At 32.3% G+C, this 19,165-nt stretch overlaps 1 protein-coding gene across 1 annotated transcript; it reads left to right on the top strand.

Annotated features, from left to right (window-relative positions):
* The first annotated feature begins 14,321 nt into the window (after positions 1–14,321).
* Positions 14,322–17,205, top strand: LOC141690280 (sedoheptulose-1,7-bisphosphatase, chloroplastic). The gene is made up of 8 exons (XM_074494981.1): positions 14,322–14,592; positions 14,683–14,802; positions 15,425–15,610; positions 15,834–15,915; positions 15,994–16,215; positions 16,302–16,402; positions 16,495–16,566; positions 16,685–17,205. The coding sequence occupies exons 1-8, from the start codon at positions 14,473–14,475 to the stop codon at positions 16,964–16,966; spliced, it is 1,185 nt and encodes a 394-aa protein (XP_074351082.1). The 5' UTR covers positions 14,322–14,472; the 3' UTR covers positions 16,967–17,205.
* Positions 17,206–19,165: the final 1,960 nt, after the last annotated feature.

Raw genomic sequence — 19,165 nt, forward strand, 5'->3', positions numbered from 1 at the left:
TTGATAGACTTTGAAATTGGCATGGGCTGCATAGGCTAGAAAAATTCTGATGGCTTCAAGTCTTGCAACAGGAGCATATGTCTCATCAAAATCTATTCCCTCTTGTTGAGAATAGCCTTTAGCAACCAATCTTGCTTTATTCCTTATGACAATGCCATTTTCATCCATCTTGTTTCTGAATACCCATTTTGTGTCAATAGGACTCTTGTTCTTTGGTTTGGGTACCAGCTTCCAAACTTTGTTTCTCTCAAATTGGTTCAGCTCTTCCTGCATAGCTAATATCCAATCTGGATCCAATAAAGCTTCTTCCACTTTCTTAGGTTCCTCCTGAGATAGAAAACTACTATACAGACATTCATCTTGAGTAGCTTTTCTTGTTTGCACTTTAGATGATGCATCACCAATGATCAGTTCAAAGGGATGATTCTTGGTCCATTTCCTTTGAGGTGGAAGATATACTCTAGATGAGGTGGCCTCAGTATTGTCATGATGTGAGACAGAGTGTTGATTAGTTGAAACTCCCCCTGAGTTGTTGGTCCTTTGCAGGGAACTTGAAGTTCTATCAACTGATGATGTAAATCGATTATCCGTTGATGAACTATGATCAACGGATGCTTCATTTTGTACTTCAACGGATGATGCATTATGTCTTTCAACGGATACTGCATTGCCTCTATCAACGGATGCAGAATTTTTTGCATTATCCAAGGGCATGTTTTGAATCCCTTTTGAAGTGTCATCTCCATCAGTCTCCTCTTCACTATCATCACAATATATCTCAATGTTGTCAAATTTGAGTCTCTCATGGTGTCCCTCATCTGTTAGTCCATCAATCTTTTTATCATCAAACACAACATGCACAGATTCCATAACAATGTTGGTTCTTAGATTGTAGACCCTATAAGATTTTCCAGCTGAGTAACCAACAAATATCCCTTCATCAGCTTTTGCATCAAACTTCCCTTTATGGTCAGATTGATTTCTCAGTATAAAGCATTTACATCCAAAGACATGAAGAAAGTTTAGAGTTGGTTTTCTTCTCTTGAACAACTGATAAGGAGTCATGCCTTTAGCTTGATTGATCAAAGAAATATTCTGAGTGTAGCAGGCACAATTAACAGCTTCAGCCCAGAAATATGTTGGTAACTTTGATTCTTCAAGCATTGTTCTAGCAGCCTCAATTAAAGATCTGTTCTTTCTTTCAACTACCCCATTTTGCTGAGGTGTTCTTGGAGCTGAGAACTCATGCATGATTCCATTTTCTTCACAGAACAGCCTCATTGTCAAATTCTTGAACTCAGTTCCATTGTCACTCCTGATATTCCTAACCTTCAAGTCAGGATGATTATTGACTTGCCTGATGTGATTGATAATGATTTCACTTGCTTCATCCTTTGATCCAAGAAAATAGACCCATGAAAACTTTGAGAAATCATCTACAATCACTAAGCAATATTTTTTTCTTGCAATTGACAATACATTGACTGGTCCAAACAAATCCATATGTAGCAGCTGTAATGGTTCATCAATTGTTGTTTCAAGCTTCTTTTTGAATGATGCTTTCCTTTGTTTGCCTTTCTGACAAGCATCACACAAACCATCCCTTGAGAATTCAACAAGAGGAATTCCTCTAACTAAGTCCTTTTTGACTAGATCATTCATTGTCTTGAAATTCAAATGGGATAGCTTCTTGTGCCATAGCCAACTTTCAACTGGACTTGCTTTGCTGAAGAGACAAGTAATAGATTCTGCATCAGTAGAGTTGAAGTCAGCTAAGTACACATTTCCTTTTCTAACTCCAGTTAGAACCACTTTGTTGTCTTTCTTACTGGTGACAACATAGGCTTCAGAATTGAAGGAAATTGTATTCCCTCTATCACATAGTTGACTGATGCTCAGTAAGTTGTGCTTGAGACCATCAACTAATGTAACTTCATCAATGATGACATTCCTTGTTGAAATCAAGCCATATCCCATAGTAAACCCTTTGCTGTCATCTCCAAAGGTTATGCTAGGGCCAGCTTTCTCCTTAAACTCTGTGAGCAGGGAGAAATCTCCTGTCATGTGTCTTGAACAACCACTGTCCAAGTACCATAGATTTCTTCTGTTTCCCTGCATACCATAAAATTAATCAAGTTGATTTTGGTACCCAAGTTTCCTTGGGTCCATTCATGTTAGCCTTTCTCCTAGACTTCATTCCTCCTGCATCTTTAGACTTAGGTAACTTTGAGTCAACCTTGATCTTAGATGTAGTTGGTTGAGGTGTAGGGTTAGTCACAGAATCATTTAGCATATTTGGAATTTGATAAGGCATGGATTGTGCAAACATGTTATTCCACATAGGCATATTGTATGGCATTTGAGGCATACTAAATGCAGCAAGATAAGGATTGTTAAAATATGGCATGTTTGCAAAATGTGCATAAGGATTCTGTTGAGACATAACAGGCATAACATGCAGAGGTGATGCAGACATATTAGGCATGGAAGAGGGTACAGGTATGGGAGTTTTCTTAATAGATTTGCAATTAGCAGATAGATGATTAACACTATTACAATGCACACAGCTTTTTCTAGGAGCATACTTATCAGGTGTGTAATTGTTATGTTTGTTAACCCCTACCTTCCCATTTCTATTAGATTTCCTTTTAGTTTCCTTTTTATCCTCAACCACTTTGAGCCTATTCTTTAACTGTTCTAAGGTCATGTGTCCTATATTCACCTTACTGAAATCTTTGGATGTGCTTGCTTCTTCTTTGACAAGGTTCTTGGAAGTTGAACCAAACTTTTTGTTGAGTTTCTTTAGATTTTCACTTTTAGAAACATCTGCCTGTTTTAATTGAGGAACCTTCAACGGATGCTCCTTTTCTTCCTTCAACGGATAATTTTCATCATCCGTTGATTCCACATCCGTTGACAGCCCATCAATTAATTCCATTTTCTTTTTGTTTTTATCACAGGCAGTCTCACAAAATGATTCAATTCCTTGGACCTTGACAATTTGAGCACTAACATCCCTAGATGTCTTCCAGGCTTTAATCACCTCTTGCTCTCTCTCTAATTGATTAGAAAGTATTTCTACTTTCTTAACAGATTCAGCTAGTTCATTTTCAACAGATATACAATGTAGCTTAGTTTTCTCTAGGTCAATCAACTTATCTTCTAACACAGCATTTCTATTACTTAAAAACAGATTGTTCTCTTTAATCCTACTATTTTCTTTAGCAAGAGATTTAAGAGACACACGCAAGTGATACAATTCAGTAGACATGTCATTAAAAGCATCATTGCACTCTTCTTTAGTAAGCTGTGTTAAATCAGTAGTGATTACCTGGTTGCTTGATGAACTAACTTCATTTTCCTCAGAATCAGCCATGAGAGCTAAGTTGACATATTCCACATCTTCATCCTCTTCTTCTCCATCAGCTGCCCAGTCTTTTTCTTGAGTAATGAAAGCCTTCTCCTTTTGCTTGAGCAGATCAAAATATTTCTTTTTGTAATCTACTTGGTCAAATTTCTTCTTTTCAGAAGTTGGCTTTCTGCACTCACTTGCAAAGTGTCCACTTATACCACAATTGAAACACTTGAACTTGGATTTGTCCACCATGTTCTTATGAGGTTTAGTGGCTCTAGTGTTTTTCTTAAATTTCATCTTTGCAAATCTTCTGGACAGAAATGCAAGATGATCATCAATACCATCAGAGTCATCTTGGCTGGAGTTGTCTTCATTCTCAGCAACTTGCTCCTTACCCTTGCTTGATTCTGATTTGCTTGTGCCATCTTTGGAGTTTAATGTTGATCTCACAGTTTCTTGTCTGCATTCTTTCTCATTTTCAGCTACCAAGGCAACTGAACCTCCTTTCTTTCTTCCCTTCTCCAATACCTCATCCTGTTCCAGCTCTAGTTCATAAGTCTTCAAGATTCCATATAATCTTTCAAGAGTGAAGTCCTTATAATCTTGAGAGTTTCTCAAGGAGACAGTCATGGGTTTCCATTCCTTTGGCAAGGATCTTAAAAATTTAAGATTTGAATCCTTCACCTGGTACACTCTACCATACAGCTTCAGTCCATTCAACAGCTTTTGAAATCTATTGAATGTGTCATTTAAAGATTCATTTTCTTCAAAATAAAAATACTCATACTGTTGAATGAGAAGCTACATTTTGTTTTCTTTTACTTGTTCTGTACCTTCACACAGTAGTTGAACTGTGTCCCAAACCTCTTTGGCAGTTGTGCAATTTATCACATTATCAAACATATCCTTGTCAAGACCATTAAACAAAATGTTCATAGCCTTCTTATCCTTGTGGACTTCTTCTGTGTCTTCCATTGTCCATTCTGCTCTAGGTTTTGGAATGGATTGACCAACAACAATTGTGGCTGTAGCAACTGTGGCTACTTTGTGGGGAATGTGAGGACCATTCTCAATGCAGTTTACATAACCTTCATCTTGGGAGAGTAGATGAAGGTGCATTTTCACCTTTCAATGGTGATAACTGTCTTTGTCAAGAACTGGGATTTTTACTCCAATATCCTTCTTACTCATCTTTGTTAGTTTCCAAGAACTTTAAACTCTTTGTGTGTCAAGAGCCTGCTCTGATACCAATTATTATTCCTAGTGAACTAACAATGAGATTTACAGAAGGGGGGTTGAATGTAAATCTCAAAACTTTTTCAAGTTTTGAGCAGTTTCAAAGGCTGTGTGTTTAAGATAAACAAGTGTGTGAATTGCTTTAAGCTAATACAGACAGATATATATATTCAAGCACAAAAGTACAGAACACAACAGACCTTAAAAACTTTTCTGGTGGATTAGTTGTTCCACCAGAGATGGTATTTCAGAAAATCTGTGATTCAAGAAGTTGATCACAGCTGCATCCTAGTACAAACTAGATAATTTTTCTCAAGATTTTTCTAAACAGCTCTGGAAAAATTCTATTCTAATTACTAGCTGCTACTTGGTTTATATAACACCAAGTTTACAAGTGAAGACAAAGATAAAAGTACAATAATAAAATAAGTTCTCCACTTGTTTCTTCTCCATTTTACTCCAGTGCATTGTTGACTATTGCCTCTTTATACTAGAGTAGAACGGCTGCTTTTTCTGATGTTCCTGAAATAGGCTACCACATCTCAGTTGTCTCTGTCAACCCATGTGCCTCTGTTTGTAGGTACAACTACCACTTGTCAACTGCTATTTAACAGAACATCCGTTGAAGCCTTCATCCGTTGATGGCTTTATCCGTTGATGTGTTAGCAGTTGAAGCTCTATCCGTTGATGCACTCATCCGTTGAAGGATGTTATCCGTTGAAGCTTTAGAGACATCCGTTGAAGCTTTGTTTCTCATCCGTTGAAGGTCTTTAAGTTATCCGTTGACACCATTTCATTTATACAAAATTACAAGGCATGAAATATTTACAATTGGCCTTCCTATCTGCATATCCTTTAGTAGTCAACATGACTTATAATTTCCCTCAACATTTAAGAATTATATCTCAAATTCAGAGACTGAAATGTGCTACAACACTAGACTTATTTCTAAGTAAAACTACACCATCAACGGATAGCCAAAGTGGTCTTATCCGTTGAGGCTACAAACACTAGATTTCTACTTAAGTGTTTTGTTAAACATATCATCAAACTAATGTACATATATTCCTAACAATAACGGTTATAATTTTTGACACTACAAATATGTAAATTTCATGTTTTACGGATCGAGGGCCCCTTCCCCTTCTATGCCCGAGAAGGTATTGCGGATCGAGGGCCCCTTGTCGTCAATAAATAGATAAAATGCAAAACGGATCTTGTTCTATCCTTGATCTTGTTTTCCTGCGATTGAAGGAAAGTTATTTTCACACTTCTTATTTATATCAAAAAAATTTCAAAGCTGGAAAAATGAATCCCCGTCAAAATTCACCTCTAAATTCTCAAAATACAAACTCGAATTCTCAATTCTCGAATACCCAATTTTCGTATCCATTTCTGAATTCTTATTTTCCGTTTGCCCAAAATACAAATATCGATAATTCTCAATTTTCTAGTCCACAAAATTCATATTATAATCCAAAAACGCCAAACTCTCAATCTCCATTTCTTAATCCTTTTTCCCCCTATGCTCAAAATTAACAATTTTCATATGGTTTAAATTTTCAAACAATATCTCCACATTTCGGAAACCAACAAATACGCACCACTAACCAAAATTCTCCACACTCACAAACTTCTTGTATCGATGCTACAAATGTTATTGATCTAAACAATAATGTCAATGAATTTAACGACACACATAAGGATATAAAAACAATTTACAATTATACGCGGTCCAACAAGATTTTAGGATAGAACACATCTCGCTAAATAATGAGAGCATGTATTATACTGAAAGAGACACATATGTCATCATGTTAACCCTTTACCATCTTATGATGATGCAACAAATGGATTACAATCTCCAAATTTAAGTGAAGAACCTTTAGTTTCCTATGAAATGTATATTGAGATAAATATACAGTTTCATGACATAAAAAAATATTGTTAACTACAATCCGACCTGATTGAGCATATCTCAAGGTTTCATAACAATGGTTAATATGTTTGCAATGTAATGTTTTAAACTAAATTGTTCTTGTAATGTTTTTCTTTAAAATATATAATGCATATTAATTACTAAATCGTGTTTTATTTTTAATTTCATTCATATTAAAAATTTAAGTTTTTAATTATTGTACTCATTTCATTAAAAATAAGAGTAGAATCTTTACTATATTACTAATTAAATCTAACATTTAATATGTTTACCAAAAAGAAAGAAAATATAACATATAATATGATTAAGATGGATTAAGCATGGCCTGCAAAAAACTTAGACTTGGACTTTGCATTGGAGAGAGTTGTCCAACTTATTCCAAAGGACCACAATTGACGAGGTGGCACAAAGAAATCAGGTATTGACAGGGGAGCTGGGCTCTTGCACTGCACTTCCTCTAAAATGACACTCTCTACCATTCACCCATTCTTGATTTAGAACTTGCAAACATGAAAACTTATCCATTCAAACTATTAATTTCTCATTTCTCGGATTTTTCATAAGTGCGAGATCGTTCATTATCGCTGTCATCTCAGCCTGGTAAGTACTACATAATTTATTATCGCCATCATTTCATCTTGGTTAGTACTGTATCGACCAAAATTAACTGAAATTCAACCTTAAAATTACCTCAATGATCTCTAATAATGATATACCTATCAGCATCTCCGTGTGGTCCTTTCGTAATCCCAACAGTATTAAGAGCAAACCTACTTGGAACTGTCCTAAGTGAAATTAACTACTATGATATTAATAAAAAATTAATGAATAAAAAGATATCATATATAACACTTTCTATTTTTTTTTAAATATGTACTATTACTCACCTAAAAATCATGATTTCCTTTACCTTTTTAAAATGGCACATCATCTTAATTTGATTTTTAACCTTATTTTTTGCTAGTTACACACACGCATACATGTTTCTTGTAATCAGTAAAAAGAGAAAAGGAGATATTGTTACATTAAATGGTGTTGGAACCCGATTCTCAACTCTTATGACACCAATATTGAACTATCCCATTTATCTCCTGAATAGCCGATATATATTTAATAATTCATCGGGGGAAGAACATATGTGACAACGTTTTATAGGACTTTGACAAAAATGACCGATCACGCGCAAAATGGATATCTTTAGCGAACGGGTTACGTATTAGGCGTTGGGATAAGACATGATACACATTTCACAATGATGTATTTGTATTTTTTTTAATTTTTAATGCTAGTCACGCACGGGGTTGGAAGTATTGTTATAAGTAAGTACTGCAACACACAATTGTCAGTGCAGTAAAGGTAACACACATTCTTTTTAGAGTAATGTTTATTAATTTTTTTTAATTATTTAAAAGGTTACAAGATTTAAATTAGAGTTCGGTTTACCTTTTATTATTTTTTTTAAAAATATTTCTAAAATTCAAAAGGGGATTGGTAAAATCTAAAATATAAAATTTGTTAAATTAGTTGTTGCTTTTTTTTGATTTTGTAATATTTTTAAAATATTAAAGAGAAATATTAAATCCTAAAAATACGCATATTTTAGTGGAGTAATTGTTAATACGCATTCTAAGTCAGAGTAATAAGCACTACACATTTGAGACTGAAATATTTTAAAATATTTAACACACAATACGCAATCAGTGTTTAGGTTAGTAAACTGAATATGCATATCTCATATGTGTTTTACTATTATAATATGAATATATGTTTCTTGTTTACATCACAACTGACACACCACGCCACTATGCCCTCTCAGACCATCTGCAGCGCGGGGCTGTTTTATGTATCGGGACACACAAAGTGTCCAATTAGCTGGACAACTAAAGAAAATAGCATTGGAGGAGACTCTTCAAAATGGCCGGTGTCACTTTCTTGGGCCGGGTCACTTGACCATGAATTCAAATTTTAATATTACTTTTTGTATGAACTGAAAATGCATATGAGTTTATGTAGCTTTCCTCTGTTAAAACAATGGCTATAATCTAAGGTATAAATCCCAACGATTATAAGTGGTAACATTTTTACTTCTATAAATACCAATTTCTATACCCTTATTATTTATACTCCTTACTTCAAAAAAAATCTTAGCAAAAAATGAATCCAAACAATCCCTCATCTTCAAATCAAAATTCAAATTCTCAAAATATAAACCATCAATTTCCATATTCATATCCAAATCCCTATTTTCCAAACCCAAAAAAATAAATTTTAATTCTCAAAATTTGAATTCTCCATATCAATTTTCACATTCTCAAAATTCTCAATTTCCATTTTCATATCCTGAAATCACCCTATCACTTTCCATTTCCTCAATTTACAAATTCATAATTTGAAACCCAACAAACACCAATTAATATCCAAAATTATTCGGAAACACAAGTGTCGGTCTTTGGCCACAAAAATATTATTGATCTAAATGATGATTGTGAAGAAAGCGAAGATGTACGAGAAAATACCGGTCAGTGGAAGTGGGTTTAAGATAAACTCCTGATAAGTGCATGGTTGAATGTTTCAATTGATCCACTAATCGGTATTGATCAAGAAAGCCAACGAAAAGACGTTGAACGGGTGTTTGGCGTGTTACAGTTCTGTTTCGCAATTGTACGTGGTCCGACACGTTTTTGGAATAGAGCAGATCTTGCAAGAATCATGAGAGCATGCATCATAATACATAATATGATTGTAAAAGATGAGAGTTTGGTCCACTACCAACCGATGACAACCTATGATGATACAACAGATGGCTTATTAGAACCAAATTTATGGGAAGAACCTTTTGTTCCGTATGAAACATATGTTCAAAACAGTAAGCAGATGCGTGATAGACAGACACATCGTTAGCTAAAAAATGATCTTGTTGAGCATACTCGCAGTTTCATAATAATCATTATTTTTTTTAAAATTGTAATATTTAAATTTAATGTATTTTAATTTCATGTTTTTTAATAATATGATACATTTTAATTATATTTTTATCTTATTTAATTAATATATTTAAAATTTTAATCACACTTTATTTAATTATTATTATTTTAAAATTATTAATTAATTCAAAATTTTAAGTTAATATAATCAAGTTATATGTACATAATAAGTAAATAAATTTAATAGTCGAATTATTAAACTAGTGTATAACTAAATGAGTACAATTAAACATTAAACTGTAAAATATTGTAAACATAATTCTGAAAAGTGTGTTAAAGTGATCCAACGCGGAGACACACGTCCACCATTTTTCGTGGGTCACATTTGCATATGTGGAGTAAAGAATGAGTTCAGTCAAAATTAAAAGTGGCACTACCACTCCGAATGCTCTCAACTCTTTCTTTAATTTGATCCCACCCAGCTTGCACGGACTCCAACACAGTGCCATATTAGTTAAGAAAATTTAACAGAATACGCATTTCTCAATCATGTATTAAATCGGCCATTGCTGGCCAATAATTTGAAAGTGGTCATTTTGGTTTAAAAGCTTTAAAGAAAACTATTTTTGTCATTTTTTCTAATTCATAAACCCCCTGACATAATTAGCTAGAATCCGATTTTTCTAGAAATTCCTATTTAAATTTGAAAAATTAAATTTATTTCGCATTAAACCCTTATTCTGATGTTGGTACAGTTCTTGAGTTGCGGCTCTTCATTTTGATCGGGATGTGTTTTAAGGGGATCTCTTCTATATATATAAAAGGAGAACAAGGAGATAATATTCTGAGATTAAAAAGTCGCATTGAAAAGATTAAACTATCCATGTTTTTAATATTTATATAAAAATGTGGTTTCTGGAAATTGAACTCAAGATATTTTATTCACCTATACAACCTCATACCACTACATCATATTGACACATGTGCTTTTTATCATACACATAATATGTAAATGTGCTAAATTAATATTTTCTTTAACTTTAAAGGTTGTTACTTGAATTCCGCAAATAAAAAGATAGTTATTTGAATATTTGAACAGTTAATTTTAAAGAATTGAATTTCAGATATAAAATTAGGCACAATACATAATGGATATTATCTTATTTATTAATCATTTTTTATTTTAAAAATATATCTCATATATTTTTAACATATTTTTTATTATAAAAAGTAATTAAAATGTACATATATAATTTTTTTAAAAAAATATTAAATATAGGATCGTTTATATATAAATAATCTATATTGGTATTACATATTTAGATAAGTTCGAATTATAATAAGTCAATGCATTTTAGTTTATTTCGAATTTAAAATTAGAACTTGCATATTGTTAAAAAAATACTCGAAATTTGACTACATGACCCGGCCGAAAAAACATTGTCACGTTCTACATTTAGTAAATTTAAATTACAAACTCGGCGAGAATATCTTACCAATAATGTGAAATATTTTAATATCTTATGTTAATATATATTAATATGTTTGAAGTCTTTATAGGATCAAATCAGTTGATTATTTGTATTAAAATTACTCACTTTACTAATAGCGCATTATTGTTTTTCGGACTTATCCCGATTCAAAAATATTCAAAATTTGATATGAGATCTCACGAGATTTGTTAAACTACGATGATATATTAAATCTATTTATTTTCATTTTTCACTCTAAAAAAACTAACTTTTTAAAAAGAATTCTTCTAGATAAACGATATTCATTGATCAAGATAATATTGTACAAATATTTTGAATTATTTTAATATTTTAAAATTTTCAAATAAAAGTTATATCTATACTATATTGTAGCATTTAATTCAATACATTTTATATTATTAAATATATATATATATATATATTATTCAATAATTTGAAGGAATTAATCAGTTCAATTGATATTTATAAAACTTTATCGAATTGAAAAATATTTAATTTTAGGAGAATAGTATACAATGTTATCAAATTATTATATGAAAAAATATTATAGTCATAATAAAAAAAACTTAAAAACAGTTTAATTAACGATATAATTACAATTTTTTTCTTCGAATTCTTGAAAAAAATCATGAATATCAATAATAAGTCTTTACAATATATAATTTAATTTTATGTTACAACCATGATTAATACTCGGTTGCGTAAAATTTAGAAATGTGAATACCATGTATAAATTATTTCAATTTATCTATTACATAATTTTATTTTTTTAATAATTATAAATACATGTTATTTAAGTAATCAATTGTCTCACTAAATATTAATAATGATTATACATGTACATGAATAAGATATTTAGCATATAAATTATTGAAACCATCATAATTTACTAAGAAATGTAATATACGATAATTTATATGCTGACACACACATATAACTTAATCTTACTTTGTTTTTTTTTGAACAAAATCTTACTTTGTTAATAGTTGGTAAATAAAAATTAACATTTTTCCTTACATACATACGTTGAATTTCAAAAACTAACATTTTTCATTAAAATCAACTTTTAAATTAAGAGTAGTGTAAATTTTACCTTATTGTATATTATGATTGCAAGTCATTCTGATTTGAGTTATGCATTTTTTTTATCTTTTTAAATTGAGTAAGTTAATTGTAAGTCAGTATTGAAATCAGTAATAATATGGACAAATACATATAATTTATTTAAATAAAATTTAAAATTTTTGGTCAATTTTGTATTCAAAATATATGTTAATTTTTAGTCTTTTCTTTGTAAACATAATAACGACATTCTACCGATTAAGTTTAATCGTTTCGTTTTAAACGTACACTAACTACCCTGTTTATATTCATATATTAAATACAAATTATACAATACAAACAAGAATATGTATATTTTGTTTAATTAACTATATTAGAAACGTTGTGTAATTTAGTAATGTCTTGTATGAAAATAATATACATTGATAAACAATTAACTTATATTTGACAACATTTACAAATAAAAAAATAATTAAAAATATTATAATTGCATAATGCATAAAAAAATACTAGAAAATGACCGGTGACTCGCACGGGTTATTATACTAGTTGAATATAATCCAGCAGCAGAGGTTTAAGGTTCACGGTTTAATTCATACTTTTATCACTTTCATTTCGAGAAATGGACTAAAATGTCATTTTGGAGTGAAAAATAGTTTAAAAAATCACTCTATAAAAATATGGTCCAAAATATCATTTCAACACGTTATATCGTGTAACGTTTGGAAAACAAGCCAAAAGGCTACACGACGTAGTGTTTTACTTTTTTTGAAATTTTTTAGTGGCCTAACGTTACTTCATGTAATGTTTATACTAAATTTTGTCTTTTTAGTTATTCTGAGGTTCTTTTGGTGTATTATTTAGGAACCTGTAAAAAAATCACTTAATGTTATATTTTTGATATTTTTTTATTTAATATTTTTAAAATTTAAAAGTATACCTAATTTAACAATTTTTAAAAATTAACATTTTAGTGTTTTTTATCGTAGATAACCCGCAGCTGCTACCCTTCGGGTGCGCACTGGGTAAACCCTACGGGCTCACGCAATAGTTTGCAAATCACGTGAACCAAAATAAACCGCATTTAAACTACAGACTCTGGCTCAGGAGACATAATCATAAATTCTCCTTCCGTGGGATTCGAACATGTGACCAAAATGATAGTTATACCCTCTTTTAATCAATCCTCTTTTATATTTTCGAAATATTAAACAAATAATAAAACATACCCAATTTAGGGTTTAGGGTTTAGCCTAAACCCTAATTTAAGATGTAAACAATTTTAAAATTTAAGGGTGTAACATAATTTAACAATTTTTAATATTTTAAAGTTTATCGATCTTCTTTTGGATTTTGGAAATATTTAAATTTAATTAAATAATTTAAGAATGAATTCTAAATTAAATAATTTTTTTTTAGAACTCAATTTTTTTTATATGAGTTTAAAATTATTTATTTATAAAAATATAATATATGTAAAATGCTAAATAAAGTAGTGTTTTGTGACCGCTACATAGAGTTTGGTTCCAAAACATAACTTATATCATGATTTGCACATTTAAAAAAAAGTGAAAGGTGTATAACCTGGGATGTCGCATTTTTAGATTTTTGCCCAAAACAATATAATATTCTGAGATGACATTTTGAACAATTATTTTCATAAATAATATTTTGAACCATTTTTTATCCAAAATGACATATAGGACAACCACTGGTTGTCCATTTCCCATTTTCTTTACAGGTATGCATTTTATTTATGCTTAAAAGTTAAACCTACGTCTGTTTTCCGGTTATTATGTGATCAAACAACACTCGTTCTCCTGCCTTGCACAAACTATGAGAGATCCGCACAGCAGGTTGCACTACATTTATGTATCCAAAATATCTTAAAGATTCAACTTTGGAAATAGAAGGTGTACGTTAGCCGGGAAATACTAGTATTTGGTAGTGTTAATGATGATATAATTGTATAATTCAATTGTATCATAGAATGCGTTTGTATGTCATTTATAAGTGGCTTATAAATCAGAAATACGTAGAAAATTTGTAAAAAAAAAAATATTTTGACGCAAACAATGACAGTATCCACATTAGGATCTTGTACCAAGTTGTAAGAATGTCCCATAATACCAAGTTGCGAGTTTTTGAAGGCTTTAACCAACTGTGATTGCATATGCAGATGTGCCAAAAAATCATATCTCTTAACCATATATATGTGAGCCACACAAATTTAAGATACAAACTATAAGGCAAAACTAACCTCACCCCCATACTACATTGTCACACTTTTATTATCTATTCAATCACACCCCATGTCCACGTGGCAGCCTAACATTGACTGCTTATCTTCTTCTTCCATATTCAACTAGCACTTTTAGTATCCCATACACATAACAAGCTTCTTGCATTTCATTCTCTTCTGCATACAATTTTTAGTTGAGTCTTCAAGGATATAGTTTAACAATGGAGGCTGCTAATATTACATGTTGTGCACGTGGGACTCTTCTTTCTAGTGTCGCTTCTCAACATTCTACTACTTCACTTGCCTCTCCTCGCTCTGTTTCTGCATCTTACAACTCCAAGGTACTGTATTTATGTGTTCTTTTAGGTACTTATGATGTGATTATAAGATTTATGAGTGTATATGTGAAGAGGCTTGAGTTGAGTTTGCAGAGTTTAAGATCAAGCTCACTGTTTGGGGAATCATTGAGGACCATGCCAAGATCATCACTCAAGGTTTCCAAATCGAAGAAGTCTGCCCTTGTGACAAAATGTGAAATTGGTGACAGTTTGGTATGTGCTTCAGTTCCTCTTCATTTTACTGTGTAAATGTTTTCATATAAAATCGCAACAGTCTGCAGTGTATTCACTCGATGAGTATAGTTCGAGAGGTAAGATATTCGGAGACTTTAACTCTAGACGATGTTTTATTAATAAAAGATCCCGCCTTTGACATTTAACAATACACAAGAAAGCATATAAAAAGTGAAAGATAATAAATATCGGTCACAATAAAGCGAATTTGAATAAGTTGATACATAATATCCATTCATATTAGGTTTCTTGATGGTTTTCTTAAATATTCAAAAATTTGGATTAATTGCAAGAAGTATGTGCCAGATGGAATTATGGATAGAAAGACCATGTATTAATATTTTCAAGGCACCCCTTAATAAAAAAAGCAGAAATGATTCGCTTAGGATATCCAAGCTGACTACCTGAGCAAGCCTTAAATAATTTGGGCCCTGTCTCTTGGACATACTATTTTGTAGCATGATCCTTCAACTTATGAGTAGAAGTTGTGGATGTTGATTGCTCAAATAAGAGGTGATAGTTACATATAAATTTAGTTCAGATAAATGCTAACATCATTTAACTTGGCAAAAAATATAAAATTTAGATTTCTTAATAACAGGAAGAATTCCTATCAAAAGCAACAGAGGACAAGGGGTTGATCAGATTGATGATGTGCATGGGAGAAGCGATCAGGACCATTGCCTTTAAAGTAAGAACAGCTTCCTGCGGAGGAACTGCATGTGTCAACTCTTTTGGAGATGAGCAGCTTGCAGTTGACATGCTTGCTGACAAACTCCTATTTGAGGTATGATATTAAATTGTTGAGCATAGTTGGAAGACTGATAACAAACTTCCCAGTAAGAACAGATTATAATCAGTTTATAATGATCATGAACAATAGTTCTACATATACTTAAACATTATTTTAAATTTTAAATTTTCAAATCAAACGTCCCCTAATTTCCCCTCTATAAAGGCAGGACTGAAAAGTGATTAATTAATTTATTACTTTGAGTTTAAATCTGTAGGCCTTGACCTACTCACATTTCTGCAAATATGCTTGCTCTGAGGAAGTCCCAGAGCTCCAAGATATGGGAGGTCCAGTTGAAGGTACGGAACTTGTCAATAAAAAGTTAAATTATGTTTAATATAGCAGCTAATATGGATGCTGTTGCAAATTGCCAACAGGAGGGTTTAGTGTCGCTTTTGATCCACTTGATGGCTCTAGTATAGTCGACACAAATTTCACTGTAGGCACCATCTTTGGTGTGTGGCCGGGAGATAAACTAACAGGGGTAACAGGAAGAGATCAAGTTGCCGCAGCCATGGGAATCTATGGACCTCGAACAACATACGTTATTGCTCTTAAAGACTGTCCCGGAACTCATGAGTTCCTTCTCCTTGACGAAGGTGTGATCACACTCCAATAATATGCTGTGAAGAACTACCTGATTCTTAGAAGTCATATACAAAATAACGGTTCTTTTACATTTCAGGAAAATGGCAACATGTCAAGGACACAACTGAGATTTCAGAAGGGAAGATGTTTTCACCTGGGAATCTGCGAGCAACGTTCGACAACCCTGATTACAAAAATGTAATGTCTTTGGATTTTATCAACAATTTATTTCTAGTCTCTAATAATCATACTCGGAATCACATTTATAAGTTCTCTTCTTGTCAAAACAGCTAATCGACTACTATGTCAAAGAGAAATACACACTGAGATACACCGGTGGAATGGTGCCTGATGTTAACCAGGTCTTTCTAATATTTCTTTTGATGATTAAGCAAATTTACTTTTGCACCATCAGAATATCTTAATCTTAACTATTCTGCAGAAAAACAACTAACATCTTGTTTCCTCTAACATTTGCAGATTATTGTGAAAGAGAAGGGAGTGTTCACAAATGTTATCTCTCCAACTACTAAAGCTAAATTAAGACTTCTATTTGAGGTGGCTCCTTTGGGGCTCTTGGTTGAGCAAGCTGGGGGATACAGTAGCGATGGCACACAGTCTGTGCTCGATAAAGTGATAGTTAATCTTGATGACAGGACTCAAGTAGCTTATGGATCCTTGAATGAGATTATACGATTTGAAGAAACACTATACGGATCCTCCAGGCTGAAGACCGGGGTGCCAGTAGGTGCTTCTGCTTAAACAATTCTACTCCAATAAACAAGCTATCCTTCCAGTAGAACAGCACTACTGTGCATCCTACACAAGTTTGTAGATTGCTAAGATCGGGGCTACCAGATTATTATAACAAGTTTAAGTTTGTTGTAATAAGAGGTCAAATGTCTTGGTGGCTGTACTTTGCTTGAGTTTGTTTTTTATCTACTTCTAAAGTATAAGAAAGAGGAATTTTTTGATATATACTAATATTAATGTTTATAATATCGATTATTCTTACTTCTCTCAGCCACTTCTTAACAATATGATTGTAATTTATAAGAAGACTAGACTGACTGATTTACCAAGAAGAACATGTTGAGGACAAGTATTTAGAGATGAAAGGACCGGATCATTCAATTTTCAGCATGTTCCAATTAGTTTTGAGTACAAATACTTAGTTTAGTGGAGACTGATGAATTAGATTGCGCTATTAGAAGCTCCTACACTACTTTCTTCATTTGAAATTATAAAAATATTTAAGCCAAGAAAATACCATAGATACTTTGAAACATCATAGTAACCTAAAATTGTTACCTAGGAGTCATCCCCTTTGATTTCTGATAATAGTTGTCAGGGAAAATGCCAAATTACATTGTTTTTCCTTGGATACCTTCACAAGATAAGAAATACTTCTTATTAATCATTGTTTACTAGTTTGAGGAGAAATTGCAGATAGCTTGTGGGCTAATATCAATTCTGATGGAGGTGGAAACCTCAGTAGATATTGAATGTAAACGAGAGGAATTCACAGATTAGTTTAGAGAAGAAGATACAATCAACCAACAGGAATCAGACAAAGAAATGGTATGAACACTGTATTTTTATTGTTTTAGTATTTCATAATTACGGGATTCTCTTGTAGGCTGTAGCCGTTTTACAGTTAATGCTTCATACAGGAGGAATCTATTACAAAAAACAATAAATGGAGAGGATCAGTTGGGGGCATAGTTGATGCACCAGTTGATAAAGTCTGGACTTTGGTATCCCAGACAAGTAGGCTACTAGAGTGGATGCCAATGATTGAAAGATGCACTGGTTTGGATGGAAATGATGGTGTTCCAGGTTACATTCGTCTAGTTTCTGGCTTCATGTTCCCACAAGAAGATGGAGACAGATCATGGATAAAAGAAAAGCTGGTCTCTATGGAGCCATCATTACATAGCTACACATACAAAATGCTGGCAAGCAATGTAGGTTTAGATGGATCCGTTAATACATTAAAACTTCTAGATTACGGAGATGATTGTACATTAGTTAGCTGGACATATGAGATAAATCCTCTAGAAGGTGCAGGTGAGGAAAATCTTATAGATTATCTCGGCTTCCTTTATAAATCTTGTATCAATAGGATCCAGGCTGCTTTAGATGCTTCATCGCAAAAAGTTGTTTAGTTTAGCATGTTGCCAACTATAATTGAAAATGACGAACATGGAGCAATAATGTTTAGTACTACTGTGTCATTTGGATCTCTGTTGTGTAAAAACTAAGGTTTCCATGTAGGGCACAGTGTTGTATTATATGCACCATCCATAAATACGTGCAACTTTGCTGTGTTAGGTATTGAATGCTTGTCATGTTATGCGATAGATGAAAAGTTCTGAACTTGAATTTGATGGAACTGCGCAGATTTGGAAATGAATGATGATACATAACTATTAAAGTGAAAACTATTTCTCAGCTGAAATACTTTGATTCACCGAGCACTCATAGATTCATGGACTAGAATCCACCACATTGTTCATCCTGTATTACTCTCCAGGGACTCTGGGACTGTAGCCTATACAATGTCGTATATCCTAATTCATAGTTTACCGGTTCTTGGTATTATTCTTCATACTACTTTTTACATAAGCAAGCTTTCACACCTGCATAAGTACTTGATAGTAGTAATTTATGCATTAAGAGGTGACATTAGCCTGTGAAAATATTGAGTTCTCTTGTGTAATCTAGTAACATACGTTCTTTTTAGGATCCTAACTTGTGAAAAAGAAAAATAATTGAAATTAGAACAATGCATAATATAATTCATTATGAAAAAAAGATGTATAGTTGAGACATAAAATTCAAGTAGCCCTGGTCTAACATCAGTTTCAGTCAACTGATAACAGCAAGGAACTTATTAGCTTACTTCAAACCTTGTATAGATAGACATGTAACTACATTATGTAATTTGTAAGGAAACTT

The sequence above is a fragment of the Apium graveolens genome, chromosome 10, assembly GCF_009905375.1.
Source record: "Apium graveolens cultivar Ventura chromosome 10, ASM990537v1, whole genome shotgun sequence".
NCBI lineage: Eukaryota > Viridiplantae > Streptophyta > Magnoliopsida > Apiales > Apiaceae > Apium > Apium graveolens.

What these genes read in the sequence shown, in the direction of transcription:
- LOC141690280 (XM_074494981.1), top strand. Translation starts at nt 14,473, where the DNA reads ATGGAGGCTGCTAATATTACATGTTGTGCACGTGGGACTCTTCTTTCT. An exon ending in CTGCATCTTACAACTCCAAG is followed by an intron (nt 14,593 to 14,682) that starts GTACTGTATTTA and finishes TTGAGTTTGCAG; the next exon opens with AGTTTAAGATCAAGCTCACT. An exon ending in GTTCCTTCTCCTTGACGAAG is followed by an intron (nt 16,216 to 16,301) that starts GTGTGATCACAC and finishes TTTACATTTCAG; the next exon opens with GAAAATGGCAACATGTCAAG.